The sequence below is a fragment of the Coturnix japonica genome, chromosome 1, assembly GCF_001577835.2.
Source record: "Coturnix japonica isolate 7356 chromosome 1, Coturnix japonica 2.1, whole genome shotgun sequence".
Classification (NCBI taxonomy): Eukaryota; Metazoa; Chordata; class Aves; order Galliformes; family Phasianidae; genus Coturnix; species Coturnix japonica.
In genome coordinates this window covers 11,530,207-11,547,783 of record NC_029516.1, presented here as the reverse complement: position 1 = coordinate 11,547,783, position 17,577 = coordinate 11,530,207, and the positions used below count along the sequence as shown (strand labels likewise).

General features: G+C 40.6%; 2 protein-coding genes across 3 annotated transcripts in view; one reads left to right on the top strand and one right to left on the bottom strand.

The window, feature by feature from the left end:
- Window positions 1–11,795, top strand: part of FBXL13 (F-box and leucine rich repeat protein 13) — a 67,257-nt gene extending 55,462 nt beyond the window's left edge. For both annotated transcript variants that reach the window (XM_015882634.2, XM_032442331.1), the window contains 3 exons: window positions 2,699–2,833; window positions 5,077–5,240; window positions 11,511–11,795. In XM_015882634.2, the coding sequence (XP_015738120.1) occupies window positions 2,699–2,833; window positions 5,077–5,240; window positions 11,511–11,667 (456 nt within the window). In that variant the 3' untranslated portion in view covers window positions 11,668–11,795. The remainder of the gene's footprint in view (window positions 1–2,698; window positions 2,834–5,076; window positions 5,241–11,510) is intronic.
- Window positions 11,796–12,877: 1,082 nt separating this feature from the next.
- FAM185A (family with sequence similarity 185 member A) overlaps window positions 12,878–17,577 on the bottom strand; it is a 32,494-nt gene continuing 27,794 nt past the window's right edge. Inside the window, exon 8 of the mRNA XM_015883193.2 lies at window positions 12,878–14,530. Within this exon, the coding sequence (XP_015738679.1) occupies window positions 14,415–14,530 (116 nt within the window). The 3' untranslated portion in view covers window positions 12,878–14,414. The remainder of the gene's footprint in view (window positions 14,531–17,577) is intronic.

Here is a 17,577-nt window from a genome sequence, read left to right as displayed (position 1 = left end):
GAAGCTTACCTATATACTTAAGGAGATTTTACAGATTGAGTATGATTAAATAGACTTATACCTTCATGTTTCAGAACAGTGCAAAAAATAAGCATTAGTTAGTTATTTGTCAGTGAAAGAAGGAATTATCTATCTTGAGGGAAAGAAGAGATGTAGGATTTACATCCAAATAAGAGCCCTTTCTTCTGTAACTGAGAATTGATTCTAACCATACAGAACAGAAATACTTAAATCTTGTTGCTCAGTGGTACTAATTTCATGCCAATAAACCCTTGCAGATAGTCAGGCTGCAGGTACAGGCACTGCCTTTGTGCGATCTCAGTCTCTGCCTTCTACATTTTTTCCTTTATAAGGCTCCAACATCCGTCATTTTATAACCATATATTATATGCATGAGTCAGTTGTTGCACCACAAGGGATGCATCTGGTTTGAATCTTCTAGGGGCACATACATCAGGCCACTAGAATTTGCTTCTTTAGGAATAAATCTTACTGACCATTCATGAATGTTCCATGCGAAGTTCTGCATTTTCATGTATTTGTTTCCATGAAGCAATGACCAAGTACGTACACCTTTTCTATTTCATCAGAATTTATCTATTTATTCTATTTCATCACTACATATTCCAAAACAAGAATGTGGAAAAAAGGAAGTGTTTACACTTTCTGTATCTGCAATATGAATTTGACTTGAGTCAAAGTGATCCATCAGCACATGAAGATGTAGGTGTAACAGAAACCATGCGGTCATGGATGTAGGAAGGGCAGGAGGAAGAAGGGATAAGAAAGTAACTCAAAATGAAATGGCACATTTTTATTTGAAGATGGAATCTAAGAATATGTCTTTATGGAAAAAAACTGTAGAGAGTAACCTCACTGTATGCTGCACATTGTGATTTTTCCTTGATTATATAAATTATACTTAAATTATGTGAGAAAAATGTGTATGGAGAGGGCTTTACTAACACAGTCAAGGTAAAATGCTGAGGGTTATAAAATAGCAAAAATAATGTTGACCTCACAGTGTAACTTCATTTACTTTTCATAGGCCTTATAACAGTAAATTATCATCTGATCACATATTTTGTCAATAGGATTTCTGCTCATTCATAGCTCAGACAATGCTCGCTTTGTGTGCAGCCATTCTGCTTCAGATTTTCATTAATACTTGCCTGCTTATTTACACAGAATTAAAACACTGAACAAAAAGATAGAAAATTATATTTTCTTCTTAAGCTATTCATTTATTTTAATGTTTAGCAAACATTTATTTTCACAACCTCTTCTGGAGATCTTCGGTAGTAGACCCAAAGATACAGAGATGAAGATAATAAGCCAAGCTCCATTCCCTTTGGTTGAAAATTATATCCTAAATGCTATTTGCAAAAAAAAATAATAATGCAGGGGTAGACTTTAAGAACAAATACAGATCCTAACTGTGAGGGATATATTAAGTATGGATGTGGCAAACTAAACTATGCCAGTATAAACAAGATAAACATATCTCTCAGGCATTGAAATCTTGGCTGCAGCTCGTGCTGCATACCCTAGCTGAGAATGCAGTGATTAGATCAGCATGTCTGAGCCTAATTCTGAAGGGAGTTCAGTTTCTCTTGCGCATGGAAAAAAGATATATCAGTTTTGGTGTTTAGAATATTTCTGTATTGCTGTTAACACCCTGTAAAGCCAGGATTTAAATATGAGAGGTACAGAAGCCAATTCTTATAAATTCTGACTTGTTGAATCGAACCAGTTCTATTCTAAAATATTCACAATCAAATATTTTGTACGACAAAACCAGAACCCCAAACCCAAGAAGCATCACATTGGTACAGCTGTGATTTGGTCCATGAAACAAATTTTAGACTTAATAAGTTTTTTTGGATCTGTTAATGAATGGCATTAAAATCGCACACCTCTTGGTCATCAAAAAGCCAGTGTTTACCACTGATTTACCAGGCTGGTGCCTGGGTTCCTGTTTAATGCAAGGAAAAAATGTCAGTAGTAAAATTACTATGGAGTTTTTTTTCACAATGATAATTAAGGGGGTGCATTTATGCATCTCTGTGTGCAGATCAGTTTACTCAGTCAGTTTACTTCAGAACTAATTCTAGAAAGTTTTGAAAAGCTTCAAGCAGCCAATATTTTCTCTATAGGAAGATTCTACCCACTGAGGTAGAATTGCAATAAATGCCAAATTGCACTGCCTTTAGACCAGGCATGGAGGATCAGCTCAGTGACAAGTTTGAGTTGTCTTACCATGGTTTTAGGCTGGAAATGATAGAAGAGGAGAGATATTCACTGAAGCTAATGCCACAACAAGTTCTGCTGCACTCACATTGTGGAATTATTAAGTGAAGAAACAGTATTTTAGGTTACTCTGTCCTTGAGGAGACAAATCTACAGGCTCATAAAACAAAGGTTTCAACACACTGAGTTAGAAGAAAGGAACAGAATTTTATTGTAATGACCACATAGTTCATATGAGCTTCAGCAGTGGAAATAACCTCTTAATGAAGGTCTTCTTTTTCCAGTGAAATTCCCAGCCTGTGGCTGAGAGTTCACTGCTATGAAGGCTACATAGAACAACTAAAGTACCTAAGGTCGACCATAGGATTGATGCAGATGTGTTGTGCATTAAGAAAAGCAGAGCAGGCACGTTTCCAAAGAATGATTGCTCTGTTTGTTACTCTTTCAGGCGTTCTGCAAAGGCACTAAGCACCTGGAATATTGTCATGTCTCCTGCTGCCATCAGCTGACAGATGAAGCTGTGAAAGCTTTGGCATTTCACTGCCACAAACTAACATCTGTCAGCATAGCTGGTTGTCCAAAGGTATGTATTAGAACTGGGGCAATAGTTTTGGAGTTGCTAAGGAATACATGGTATTTCATTCAGTAATTTGGTCTGCTGCCTTCTATATCTTATCAGTTCTACAATGCATTCGTTTAATTTAAAAATCAGAGCCTAAGTTCAACTGGGTTACATTCTGAGACTTGGTTCGTGAGCACGTTTGGCATTCTTCTAATGGCTGCGGTTAGAACATAAAGATGCCTGCACTGGATCAGACACAAACCTGTCTCAAGGAGCTGATGTCTGGAAATGAATAAAGAGAAGGGCTTTTGGAGATGCTTCCTGCAGATACTGTCTCAGCTTCTGGTGTTATGGGTGCTCCCAAAATAGGGAGTCTGTTATAACAAGTCTCCATGTTTTCATGCTGTTATTTCTCCAGTGCTCTTTCTGAAAGAGAATGCTAGCCTCTACCTACTGAAACTTGATACCATCCAAAACCTCCTAATGCAATGTATGAGAAAAGCTAGACACAGAGGAGTACTTCATCAAAAGTTGGCGTTTAAGTGGAGAGCAAGCTTCATAACCAGAGATGAAGCACTGGTTGTACCAGATGAGTCTGTAGAAACCGGCTGCTGAAGCATGGTGAAATGCCTTGTGGACGTGTTGTGGTGTAGCTTCATATCCTCTCTAGGATGTAGACCAAGGATGTTGCTCCATGTCTTAGAATAGCCCTTAGATCCTATCTTAGGGATATCTACTACACAACATTAATAGTTGTATACATGGTTCCCACTCTTCTGTATTCTTTGCTTTTTGATACTAAGCAATTTTTTCAATAATAAGAGTAATAACAGAAATTATGGCTGCTTATCTTGCCGAAGTAGTTGAAGTTATATATTTTTGCAAGCCACGCGTTCCACTGCAACTTTCAGACACCTCACACACATCAGAATCAGCTTAAAATATCAGTGGATGCATCTAGGCTGAAAATTGGTTAATTTTCTGATTATCAGAGCAATGAATTGTAAAACAGAATCCTGGAAAGGGAGACAGGGACAAAGTGTCATGTAATGTTAGGGTGGCTCTTAATAAGGGAATGAGCTGGGTCATATTTTGTAGGTCTTTAAATAGGAGCAAGAACTAAACTCAGTGTCCCAGTAATCCCTTTCTAGTGCTTCGTTCCTAGATGATATCTTCCTCCTTAAATGGTTATTAAGCCAATCTGTTTACTATCCTATTCAGAAAAGAACATCAAGACTTTTTCAAATAAACTTATGCATAAGTTTACAAGTCTTCTTTTGACCTGAATCCAAATTGCCGCTCCATAAAATGAAATGGATACACCTGCGTTAAAACTAATGGGTCATTCAAATCCTTTGGCAACTTCTAGTACAAAGTGAGGCAGTACAGATGCTAAGTAAGGAAATATTTTCCACTCAGAGACTATTTAAAAATGTCCAGGAGATTAAAGTAAGAATGAACCTTTTGCAAAGGGTAGATGTTAATACATCTGACAGTCATGTCCTGCAACATCAGCTGTTTTAAAAACACAACACCAAACCCAAATGAATTGAAAAAATTAACAGCCAAAGAACATTAAAATACAGTATAGAAATATGTATCCAGTAAGAGTGTTTTGGCATGTGGTTACTATAAAATTAGAGTCGTTTTTCACTTCAATCATATTTTGGGGGCAAATTAATTGTCTTTAAATAAATCCCACTGGCTTCAGTGAAGCTTTCTGTCATGTATCTGCATACTCTTGGCAGATAAAATTTATGCTGATAATATAAAATATTCAGCAGTGCAGTTCTGAGTCTAGCTCAAAGAATGAGCCTGATTGAGAAGAAATTCTTAACTTACTTCATAGGAAAAAAATGAAGTTGCTCTGGGAAACATATACGTGAAAAAATACAGACAGAATTGAAACTAAATCTCTAGCTGAATGATTCAGGTATTTAAATAGCAAAGTTCTGAAGATGCTGTTCAATGGTCAGCAGATTCAATTATTCAGTCCTGTGGTTGGGTTAGTATTTGGAGTTTGACGAATGTGGATTTCCCTTAAACTCATCTGACAGCAAAGTTCAGTCAGCAGCTTCTGTTTATTTCAGTAGGAGTATTAGTCTATTTATTAACCTCTATATCTATTTGTTAACCTATTTCAGATCTTATCACTGAGCAAATATAGCTGAACTGCAATTTTCAGACACTGAAATTGTGTGCTATGAGGTGGGTTTTTTTCCAACTTTTTTCTAACTTCAGAATCCCTTTTGCTTCATTTACAGATGACTGATGCCTGTATCCAGTACTTGGCCACATCTTGCCATTATCTCCACTTCTTAGACATCTCAGGTTGCATTAATCTTACTGACAAAGCACTAAAGTGTCTTTGGAAAGGGTGTAAGCAACTCCAGATGCTCAAGATGCTCTACTGTAGAAATATTACCAAGTAAGAGAATATTTCCTAATCTTCATTTAGTTTTAGACCTCAAAGCATAAGATCTGTCTTCGCTGGTATTTTGTTGCTCCTTTCATCTCCATCTTTCTTCTTTATCTGAGGAGTGGGAAGGGCGGGCAATGCCCACGTGGCTGCCTTGGGATTCTTATGGCTCACTGTATGTATCTACATGTCCTAGTGGCAGCCTGAAGTGAAGGGAAATAGGGACCCCATCTATCTTTATGGCAGAAAATGATCTGCTAGGAAAGTTTACACAGACATGAGGTATCACATGAAGGAAACGTGGAACGTGAGGGATAAAACCAGGCTGGGCCTCCTGCTTTCAGTGATTATTTTGCGTACGTATTTGAGCTCACTCAGTGGGTTTGTGGGAGCCTGTGGGAGCCTGTATCCCAACAATTAAATGTCTGTGCAGGTGTGAAGTGGAAGTGAGCACTGATGTGGGCCTGTGCTCATAATGTGGCATAGTTACAGTGAATGAATCAAGTTATCATAAGCATAGTTTCATGAAGTATAAGTGAAACATACTATAACTGGACAAAGCAGGTCACTTACCACAGTGTAATCCAGTTTACCCCCTGTTCTAAATGGACCTGCTCTGTTGAATCACTGTGGCATTCAACACCAGTCCATTTTGGTGCACACTTCTATTGTGTTTAAGAGCCTCTCAGTGTAATCACCTCACACCTAGAGCTGCAAAGTGACCAAGACACGCCAAAGGTACTGACACTGCTTGGAAAAGAGCTAAAATCTGAGTATGGTTCATATTTCTGGGTATAAAATTTTTCATTTAATAAGAATAAAAAAATACATTCTAGATTATAGAGAGTATCCATTAAGAAAGAGTGTTAACCCCCACATAGAACATTCACAGGACTGCTATAGATTGAGCACTCCCAGCTAAATCATTTCATAGTTCAATAGTTACTTTATAGACAACAAAGCCAATGCAGATCCTTAGCAATTTAAAAGATATCTAATGTGCTTCATGCTTTCCAGACTCTCCTTGGTTTATTTTCCTCTATCTGTTTCACCACAAACAATTCTGTTCTCATTAATTCTATTTTTTAACTTGTCAGGCCTCATTTTTGTCTCTCTGACTTAGTTTTCTTAATGTCATCTTAGGATTTCATTCTCAAAACCTCTACTTCTAATTCTGATTAAATACATCTTAACTATGGAGAGTGTCTCGAAGGACTGGTTTGCAACAGTGGTGATTGAAAAAAACAGTCTAAATGAATTAGAATTTTTTCAAAAAAAAAAAAAAAAGAAAAAAAGAAAGAAAGAAAGAAAGAAAAAAAAGAAAGAAAAGAAAAGGATTTGAAATAGTTTTAATTTCTTCATAAGTTTCCAATTTACAGTTTTTCCCATGTTAAACCTCAGGGGGTTTTTCTCCTACCCACAGATTACTGTGGACTTGCTTTTTCCGTCTCTTGATATCTCTCTCTGGAGCACTAAGCAGTCTATCAGCCCTCTGGGGCTCTGGTTGCTTCTACATCTTTTAGTAAAAACAACATGTAATAGGAATGGAAATTCAGTGCCTTCCAGTTTGTTTGGTGAGCCACAAACAAAAGGCTGCCTTGATTTCTCAGAAACTCACTTGCAGTGTTGTAGCTTTTGCAGGATGACCAGGACTGTGGCTCTGCCTCAAAGTCCCACATGCCATGGCTTCACTGACTGTCTTGATTAAACTCTCCTGACTAAGCCAAGGAATTTCCCAATTAGTTACTTTTACTGTAAAGAAAGCCCTAGAGATACAGATTTTTACAAAACAAAAAGCAGCCATGAGACAACGAATCTCCACCCAGTGTCATCTGCCTAATTTATGTGAGTTTTAAAACCAGGAAAAACAACAATTTTATTTGCTCGATCCTGACATTTTGGGGTGTGACAGCACTTGGTTCTTTTCTCAGCTGCCCTCAGTCTCTGATCCTTTGCACGTACATTCAGTGATAGGAAAGTCTTACCCTGTGCAACTTGAGTCAGGCACAAAAGCTATCAAGTGGCTCCACGATGTAAAATAATGCAGAACGCACTGAACCTGTTGGATTGGAGTGTTTTTTTTCACTTGCTTTTAGATGGAACAACATGCAGCACATAGAAAGGGGATCGCGGTTGAATTTAGGTATTTTCCAGATCCTGTATGTCTCACACTTTCTCAAAAATATTTTCTTTTATCATAATTCAAGGTCAATATTGGGAAGATAACACCTTTCTGCCAAAACCTACATCAAAAGTATAGTAAAATATAACAGTGATTCTGTGCTGTTAGTCATCCTGCAGCAGGTTTTTACTGGTGACATCAAAAGCAATGGCACGACTGTCACTCACCTGTCACCCTATATATGTATAAACTGTGGTTTTTAGTCACCACCTGTATGTTTTAATAATGACCCATAAGGAACCGATTGGCATCGGAATGAACAACGCATCCCTGTTCCTTGTTTTCAGACTGACTCTTAAAACCTTTGAGTCTCACACAAGGTATTGGAAAAGACTATTTCGGGTGTATTTTGTATTCTGTTGGTGTGAAACACACATTTCAAAGACATTTCATTCCGTATTCGAGGATTCAGAAGAAATGAATCTGGAGAACCTGCTAAAGCAATAGAAAAAATATGTCTTCAATTTGAAGCTGCTCTACAAAATTTATAAATCATGTATACTTCATTTTGCCAAAGGAATTCCCCTTTATTAAACACTAACCAGTCCTAGCAGACATCTCTTAATAGACTGAGCCATGCAGGCATTGAGGCATATCTCTCGTACTGTGTCACACACTTCTTCAGAGCTTTGTTTTCACTCTTTCCTGAGGTTTAAATAGAAAACATATGGAGTCACTCTATATGGCTCTTGAAGCTTTGCAATGCAGCTTCTTTGGAAACAGTTACGAGCACAAAGATTGTCCGTTCTTTCCAGCACCAGATAGTATTTGAGATTCTGTTTGCCAGCAAACTAGTCTTTGGTGCCAAGTTTAAAAACATCCTCTGAACTGATAGCCTGCAGCAGACTTCAGTATCCGGAGGGTAATGACCTTCTGATTAATGCCACAGAGAATCATGGATGATCTACCTGTGGGACGAAGTGATGCTGGTTCTTCTACCAGAGGAAAACAAAGGTAACTCACTGCTCCTTAAAACGTGGCTTCTGTCGGAAAAGGCCATTCCAGCTTTGATGCGCTTAGGAGTAACGCTGGGGAAAGTCATTGGTGTCTTCAGAGAACCACCACTCTTCGCTGTAACAATCTCCTGAAACTATCTGCAACTTGGCAGCACCACATGGAGTCAGATAAGTGCTGAGGAAGCTGCAGGTCTCTATTAACCCTTCTGAGTGCAGAACGAATGAGGAAATCTGCCATTGCCATCTGAATTCCATGCCAGCCACTGCAGTGCTCTGTGCAGAGGGCATCTTGTGTGTGACAGAACAAGATTAAAGGCTTCCTTCTTTCTTGTCTGTGCTGCTAAGGAGCCAGTTACATTTCTTTCAAAGTCATGACCATTTTGTTAACAAATGACTCACCAACAATTACTATTACATTCTTTTAGTCTTTGAAATGGAAATAGCATTGGTTCTTAATAGCTGCAATACATTTGACACTTGGAGAACATTCTGGTTTTTGTTTTGGTTTGGTTTGGTTTCCTATGGTTGCTGTTGGTCCGTAAGCAGATTGCAAGAGCTCTATTTTCTTGACAAAGCAAACACTTTCCAAACGCTATCCAAATATTCAGGTCTAGGGAAGGATTTGGGCATCTGATGGCCTTGTAATCAGAAATGAAGGCAGCCTACACACCAGTTGGTGATGGACTAAAAGTACTCTCCTACTGACCAAGCAACCAAAAAATACTATAGTGCTGTCTTCTCACTCACTGTAAATTGGTTTTCAGCTGCAAACTGAGTAGAAACTTCACTGTTTCTTCCTGGAAAGCCACATTTCAGCTTTTGTGTGCACTGGAACTGGATACCCCAAAATAACACTGCTGCGGCACTGACACAGACCTCGCAGTACTCTGGAGTGCATGTAGGTTTATCATGTTGTGTAACCTGGAGGATGCTTTCCGCTTTTCTTGCCTCCACCTGCTTCCGTAGCTTAGTTTCTCCTGCATTTTCACTACGCTTTGCCCCTGTTTAGGCTTTTCTTTTCCATCACTTTTTCTTGTTTCTTTAACCTTACCTCATTGCCTTGAAATCTCTGCCTTTAATGGACCCAGTCAAAGACTTCTGAATCTTGGAACAGCTCAGAATGCAGACCATGAGGAAGAACCGTACAGCTAACTAACTCCTCCTAGTAAAAGGGACTGAAACCTTGGGTAGGCATTGAATGATGTCTTCCAGTGCTGCTCGAGCCATGTCTGTGGTCTGAGTTTTATACCAGGAGACATTTGCTTCCAAAGATAAACATAATTATTTACTGAAAAGATTTTATTCATCAGAGCATTCATTTAAGACTTTATATGAATGAATAAAGAGGCTCTATCATAGTACAGCACATCTTAAGTAAGTGATGCCTTTTGCCATGTGTTGGTGATTAAGAAGTGGCTGTTTCTGGCAAACTAATCAGCTGTAGCTCCAGGCATGGGACGGCATAAGTTTCCAAAGAAATAGTAACAGCTCCACTCATACATGCTGCAGCCAGCTACTATACGTTGCAGTTTCCATGAAAAACAGGAATTTGGACTTGGATGAGTTGATTTTGTTTTATAGTTACAGCTTATAGCTCACATAATTTGTGCACACATTCCTCAACAGCAAAGGCCTCCTTAATAGAAAAACAGTTGAGCCTTGTGTTCACGAGGCTCATACAGCGCGTCAGTCTTGTTTTTCGAAACACACATCCTGCAGTGCTGGGAAAGGAGCCCTCCTGCCCCACTGCTCCAGTCCCCTTTGCAGCCCTCCTGCTTCCAGCCTGCTGCAGGGATGTGATGTGAGCACCACAGCTGTGCATGGCTGGGGCTGCTGTAACCAGCTTCATGGGTTTCACTTTGGAAAAAGAAATACCAGAATATTACGAATATTGCAACAGCATTAGTCAGATAATTTTAATTATCTGCCCACTTCAACTGGGATTTCTTTTTCCTTTTGCTGTCTAGATGCTGCATGTTATATTCTCTTACAGAGCTCAGTGGGGAGGAAGGCTGCTGTACTGTAGCCATGACACAGATCAGTTGAGCTGCCTGCAGGCGACGCAGGGCTGGCCCTTCCCCAGCAGCACATGAGCACGCTGGGCCCCAGGGAGCTCACTGGCACGCAGGCTGGGAGGGGGAAGCCAGGGGAGGGAGCTGGGGGGCGGCTGCTCTGTGCAGCTGGGAGCAGGCCAGGAGCCAAGCTGCAGAAGGGATGGAAAGAAATGGGCTTTCAAAAGACTGCAAGCATTGGGTCGAGTTTCTTCAGCTCAGGAAGCCAGTGGAAGCTGCTGGGCCGATAGACGCTGTGCGTGGAAAGGTGGGAGAGTTGCTCTTGAAGCTCCATCAGTCAGCAGTCCTGATTTTGCCCCGTATCTGTGTCACTTTGTTCATCGTTTCATTGTTCTAACAGAACATTGCAGAGGGGCATGGCCATAGAAGGGACAGATGAGTAGGAAATGAGTGACAGCCAGGGGAAAGGAGGGACGTGACACAGCCTGTGCTTTTGGATGCCATAACACTCCTGGTTCAGCTGCCACTGGCTCCCCAGCCAAGCCAGATATGGGCACGCCAGAACAAACTGAGATGAGGGCCACCAGGACTGCCGTAGGGTGGAAGCACAGGCTGGGAAAGGACAGGCTGGGACAGTCAGGCTGGTCAGTCGTGGGAGGACTTGGATCAGAGTAGGAGAGACCACACTGCTGTCTGTAACCCCCTGATGAGCGGATATGAAAGAGAAGACAAGGCCAGACTCCAGAGCGTGTACTGCTGGGACAAAAGGTTACAACCACAAGCTGGCACACGGGAAGCTCTGATGGCACAGAAGGAAGCCATCTTTCAACCAGCAGGCTGGCAAATGTTTGAAGAGGCTCCCGGAGATCCTTTTGTACAGCCTCCAGCCGTGGAGCTACTCAGAGCTCACCGAGCAGAGCTGTACCCACCTGGATCTGTTTTGAAAAGACTACAACTACCATGACCTCCATGGGCCTCCTTCAACACGATTTATTCCATGACTGTGATCTAACCAACTATTTCTTTTCTAGTTACCAAGACACCCAACACTGAAAGGTTCAGTTAAGATAAGGAAGTTTTTAGTGTTCTTTGTAGAAACAAATATCATTATTTTCTTCTGTTATTGCAGACGAGCTGTCTTGAAATATACAGCCAAATTGGAGCAACACGACTATAGTGATGCTGACCCTCCTTCCTGGTTTGGCTATGACAGGGATGGTAACACACCTTCACCAAAAAGCACAAGTGAGAACCTGCTGGAACAAATCCCTCCAAATGCCAAATGAAGCAATGATGGGACATCTAGAGCTGGAGGTTTGGGTTGGTTGGTTTTTCACATGAACATGAAAAGAACGTCGCGTTATTTTTCTTGAAATTAATCAGACTTCAATAAAAGACCACGTTGGATTAGTAAGGATGCACTGTAAATCTTTCTCACAGGGACATGTCTGCCTTCGAGCAAGACAGCTGTGCTGAAACAACAATGCTGACTTTCCCATGTTGATTCAAGCTGTCTTCGTCTTTGAATATTAAGAGGTTTTTGTAGTCTCCTGCAGAGGAAGCAATAAATAAATCTGTATATGTTTGGGGCTTATTTGCCATCAAGGTTCTGCAGAACATAAACACTCAGGCTTCCCACAGAACTTCTCCCTTGACACGGCTGCTACTCACCAAGTGCTTCTTGAACACGGGAGAGAGGTGAGGAAAGGTGTCCAGGTAGCGATGGCCTGTTTGTTCATACCCATCTATATGTGCACATTTAAGCACTCCTCTACTTCTCAGCAGTCAGTTGCATGCCCAGAGCACTGATTCTTATGAAGGCCTCTCAGGCTGAGTTCAGCTCTCTAGGCAAAGCCAATGCCTGCACTTGCAGTTCTGAACTGCAGACTAGCTGGCAGCTGACAAAGTCAGGAGCATCAAAGGAAAGGGAGCACAGATGGGAAAAGTGTTACAGCATCATTTTTCTCCAGTTCTAAGAACTCTTGTCTTCCTATCAAAAGGACAAGAAAAATGAGCACACACAGGGCCTGCCATTTAAATCCCCATTACTGATAACCCATTAATGTTTTCTTGTCCAGAGGAAAAAATATAAGTTTCACCTCATTATGTTAGAACGTTACTCGGATGTCTTTTGGGTAACCTCCCAAACATTTCTCTATCCTTGGCTCATTCTTGACCTTTATGTTAGAGTTCTAGTGGTCTCAACAGTTACTGTCTTATAAGGAATACCACCACAGTAGCTCTACTGGTAGCACTGTTTTTCTAATGGCTTATTGACACTTCTTTAAGCAGATACCTCTCTCTCCTACCGTTTAATCACAGCAAGTTTTAGAATGCATTTTTCTGCTTAATTTTGAACGTGGGGGAAATAACGTGCTTTCTTACCACGCTCTCCATTAGACAGCTGATGCAGCAGCACCCCAAAACAAGACCTTAATGGCTGATGCTGACAGCCTTTGTAATTAAGGCGAATAACTGAACCAGTAACAGACTCTATTCTGTGAAACATTGGCTACATATTTTATTTCCAGATACAACAAGAATTTAGGAGCGCTTCTTTCACTTTTTGCCAGCAGCTCAGAAAATAGCAGTGTCAAAACTTCTTGAGGAAACCGTTACACATTTACGAACTGTATATCTTCTAATAGTATAATGATATTTAGTAATAATATATTCCTTTTAGTAGTGACATATAGTAGTTTTATATACTAGCTATTAAATATATACATCATTTGCCACAGAACAAACTGAATGCACAATGGGAAACAGAATGTAGAATTTTTAACTCTCTATTAATGTTAAAAAATCAACCCTTGATTGCTGCAGAACATCAACGAGGGGCAACTGCAGCCCTTGGGGAATCTCATTGTATAACGTTACGGTCTACCAACACATATACACAATTTAAAACCTGAGCTGACACTCTGAACCCTTTGTGGTTCTCTCCATCCCCTCAGCTGGCAGGCAGTCCCGCACTTCAGCTGTAAAACACAAACTTCAGTACTTCTGTTCTAAGGGGCCATTTATAAACAGAAAGGCTTTTAAAAGCTCCTTTTAGTTTACTGTGTGTTTGCAATACAGTAACAAAAGCCTCCACAGGAATCACTCTCTTGTGCAGGGTGTATAAAATTCCCTCACCTTCCTCCTCTGCCTTTCTGCCTCTATGAGCTTACAGTCCTGTCATGCAAGGCTGACGATAAACCACTGGAAATGTAGCAAGGAGATTACAGTTCTCATTTTACTTTGGGGAACATTGACATGGACTCTTATCCCAAGTCCTGCTTGGTGGAGTGTTCTTCCTTGGAATCAGCCACACCTGTTGCACTTTGGAGTATTCATACTGAAAGCATTTCTTTGTAGACAAACTGCAACGTACATTGAGTTGCTAACTCAGCCTACAAGGAAGTGGTTCAGGACAACACGGAACAAGTTGCTTTGTTTCACAGAAGCAGTTTTACACATACAGTGCCCGCTGACAAAGCAAAAACCGCTGAGGGGTTAAAAGCAGACAAGAAAACCAGCAATGAATTAAAGACTGAAAGTGGTTTTATCCACAATGCACATAATTTGTTTGAAAAAAGAATTGTAGGTTTTACATAAACAACAGTCCCACAGTAGAAAGAGATTTTGCTAAGAAATACAGAACAGTTGGCAGAGCACAGCTCCTTGGAAGTAAATTCTCATGTTTCCAAAGACCAGGAAGTGAAAGTGCTTTTGTTCTTTGACTTCTTGGTTTTAAACGATGACTCCAAACTTCTGTTTGAAAGTCGACATCTTTTAAGACCAATTTGGTGAGTGGGTCAGGTCATACAAACTCTGCATCTGTAAGGCCCCGTAGTTCCTAAAAGGCACTAAAAGTAAACCAGACCCATTAACCGCCAGCCACCGTCACCAGCAAATCTTGGGTTAAAAAGCCCTCATTTTTAATATTGTTTCTCTCATACATTAAGAATATGTATCAACTAAGTCTCATAATTCCAGATAAAATGTTCCTTTACAGTTTCTTGATGTGACTGTTTTGATGATTTCACCTTTAGGAAACCTTCAGCTTGACAGACTGAATCCAGCTTTGGCTTTTAAGATACACTTTGCCACTCTGTGTGTCAGCCTTAATCCATTTGTCTGTTTCATCCCTTTGATTCATGTGACCTGGAAAAGAGAGTTCTGTTTAGTTTAATTTGGCACACGGTAAACACATCACTTTCACACCAAGCTCCTGGAAATGCTTCAAATGGTACCCAAATAGCCTTTATGTATTTTTAGCTGGGGCTTCTAACATTTCCTTTTTGATACAGTTCTTTGTAGTCATCCCATTTCCCATAATTTGCTACATTTTTTACTGTTATCTATAATATAGTATCATAGACTAGGAAGTATGTCTACATTCAAGGTAATTTGAAGTTGACATCTCTTCTGTAAACATGGAAGAGAGACGCTGGTAAGACCTGATGACCCAAAGCACAAAACACGTTGCTAATATCACTGCTTTCTTTTGCCAGTGGGTTAAAAACAAAACAAAGCTGAGATGTCTGTTGTCTTCTGTGTTTCATCTAAACTCAATAAGAAGGGTCACACTCTGAAAAGCTCACTCTGTAACAGACAAAGAAGAAAGTTGAACGTAACCCCATTTTACAGATCAGAAATTGAGGCCAAGAGGGATTAAGTGACCTTCCAAATTTATGCAGAAGGTCTGTGACCAAATTGGGATTTAAACTGAGATCTTTTGGTCCCAAATCAGCGCCTTTATCAGAAGATCAACCTTCATTTTGGTTTATTTTTACAAAGTGCCTTTTATTGTTATTTCAGTGTTCGTGTGACTGAGTGAATTCTAAGTTTAGAACTAATCTGAGCTTGGAATAGCATGCGAGATGGCAGGGAAGCAGATTCTGAAGCAACTTTGCAAACATGCTCCGCTCTGACCTGTAACGGAGCTGAAGTAAAATCCTGGCCGTGTCAAAAGCAGTGGCAAACCTCCAACTTACATCACTGCATTGGTTTCTACAGCTCAAGCCAATGCGCAGAGGTTTTCAATAGCATTTCAGCTTTTTGGTTCAGCTAAGTGGGATTACTTGATGGCTCTGGGCCAAGCAGGATACTAGCAGGCTGAAGCACGGTTCAGCAACACAAGATTCTCAGAGCAGTCCCATGCTGACCAAGTTCTCCCACTGAATGAAGAAGGATTTCAGTGTTCTTTCCTAACAGACTGCAACGTGCCTTCAGGGATCCCCATGTGGATGTCCCAGAACTTCTGCCCTCCTGGCTGCACAAGGTAGCGGAGGCCACAAATGAACCAAGAAAGTAACACAGAGGAGAATTTCACCTGATTCCTTCGCAGAGTTGTGGAGCACTGACAATGCAGCTGTTTTTCTAAGAGAAGACATCACATTTACAGGACATTTTCTCACAAAGCTCCTATTGGAGAGCCTGGCCGCAGCCATTTCCTCTCTGGTGTTTTTGTCACCGTGTCAGTTGTGCTGTGGAGGGAACAAAGGCTGAAGCACAGAACCAGCCCTGTAGATGATTTCACCCTGCTACGCTGCTGCCATGATTTTAACGGCGAGTTTTGGAGAAACAGAAAGAAATTAATGAGTCATTTCAGAGCTCAGTTGTAGCCCGAGCTCTGTTTCTCATTTTGTATTTGCTATGTGAACTTAGAAAACTGTTTTCTTTCTTTATGCTTCTTTTGGAGATTTGCCCATGAAGGGAATGCAGGAATATAAAACTGCCCGCAGCAAACTCAGTATCAAACTCCATTCCCTGAGGATGAAGATCTTCAAAGTACATTAAGGTTATTAATCCTATCGCCAGTAGCAAGTTCAAATCAAGCTTAAGATACTGGAATTGTGTTGTGTAGGAGGTGCTAATCGAGCAACTGAGCTTAGTTGGACATTGCACCAATACGCTGCATGGCCACCTTCTCAATATAAAACTGAGGAAAAAGGAAGTTTTTTTCCATACATGCCAAAGGCAGAGAAGGTCTCTGCAGAACTTCATGCAGTCAAGTATTGATCATCGATGCGAATGCCTGACTGTAGGCCAGAGAAACTGAAGTAATTCTACGTTCATATCATAAGACAAAGATGAGCAGATTTTAAATGCTTTTCACTGCTTTTGTAAATTTTTGCATCCCAAAAATGCTGCGTACAGCTTGAGTTAAACGCAAGCTGAAAGCAATAAAAATCAGTGGGATATCATCTCATCTGATGCGCTTTTTAAAAGTTGGATGAACTTCTTATTTGACTTAAAGGAATGTAATCTGTCCCAGATACAACCTGGGCTTTTGTTTGTTTTATAAGATATTGGTTAAGGATCAAGGCTTCACAGAGGGATGCCCTTTAGAGGGACACTGTAAATCTGTACAACAAAGCTCTTCCCACTCAGATCTTGTGGCAAGGATTCAATAAAAAGTGCTTCTAGAAAAGAAGGGAAGTATTAAGGAAGTGCCTTGAGAACAAAGAAAACAACAAAGGACGCAGCAGCTAACAGGGTTACTCCTGGGATCAGAACCGAAACTTCGGATGCAACAGAGACAAGTCAGCTGCAAAGTGGGGAAAAGGAGCGCTGTGCTTTCACAGCTGGTAAGTTTCAGAAGAAACTCAGGTTCCGGTTGAGGGCTGTGATACACGTTCTTCCAGTTATTTCCCTTTTAAAGGCAAGTTGCTCGCCTCACATTATTCACTGCCCCTTCTACTGTGTCTGTGTTTAACTCTGGAATTCACTGCAGCAAAAAAATTATCTTAAATAATAGGAATTTCTGATAACAAAAGCAATAAATACATCCATAAGGATTTGCACGTGGTGTACAAGGCTGATGGAACTCATGCAGTCAGCTCTCTCCGTGTACATTGGATAAGCCAAACCTCAAAGCAAAACTAAAGGTAAGCCCACAGTACTACATAGGCTCTCCCATTAGTACTGGATGAGGAGCCATTCTGTGAGTGGTGAGAAGATCTAGGTAGGAAACAATCTGTCTAGATCCAAGGCCCAGACAAGAATCCAGTCCTAACCTCAAGCTGACATTAAATCCTTATTATTACACTGCATGCCCAGTTGTTCTGAGGGTAAAGGTACTTCTCACCACAGTCTTGGAGAACCAGGCAGGGTAGAAAGACATGAATTAAGTTATTGCAGAAACCTGTGCAGTCAGAAATAGGCTGGTGGTAGCAATGCCTGTCCCACCACAGGGATCTGGTATT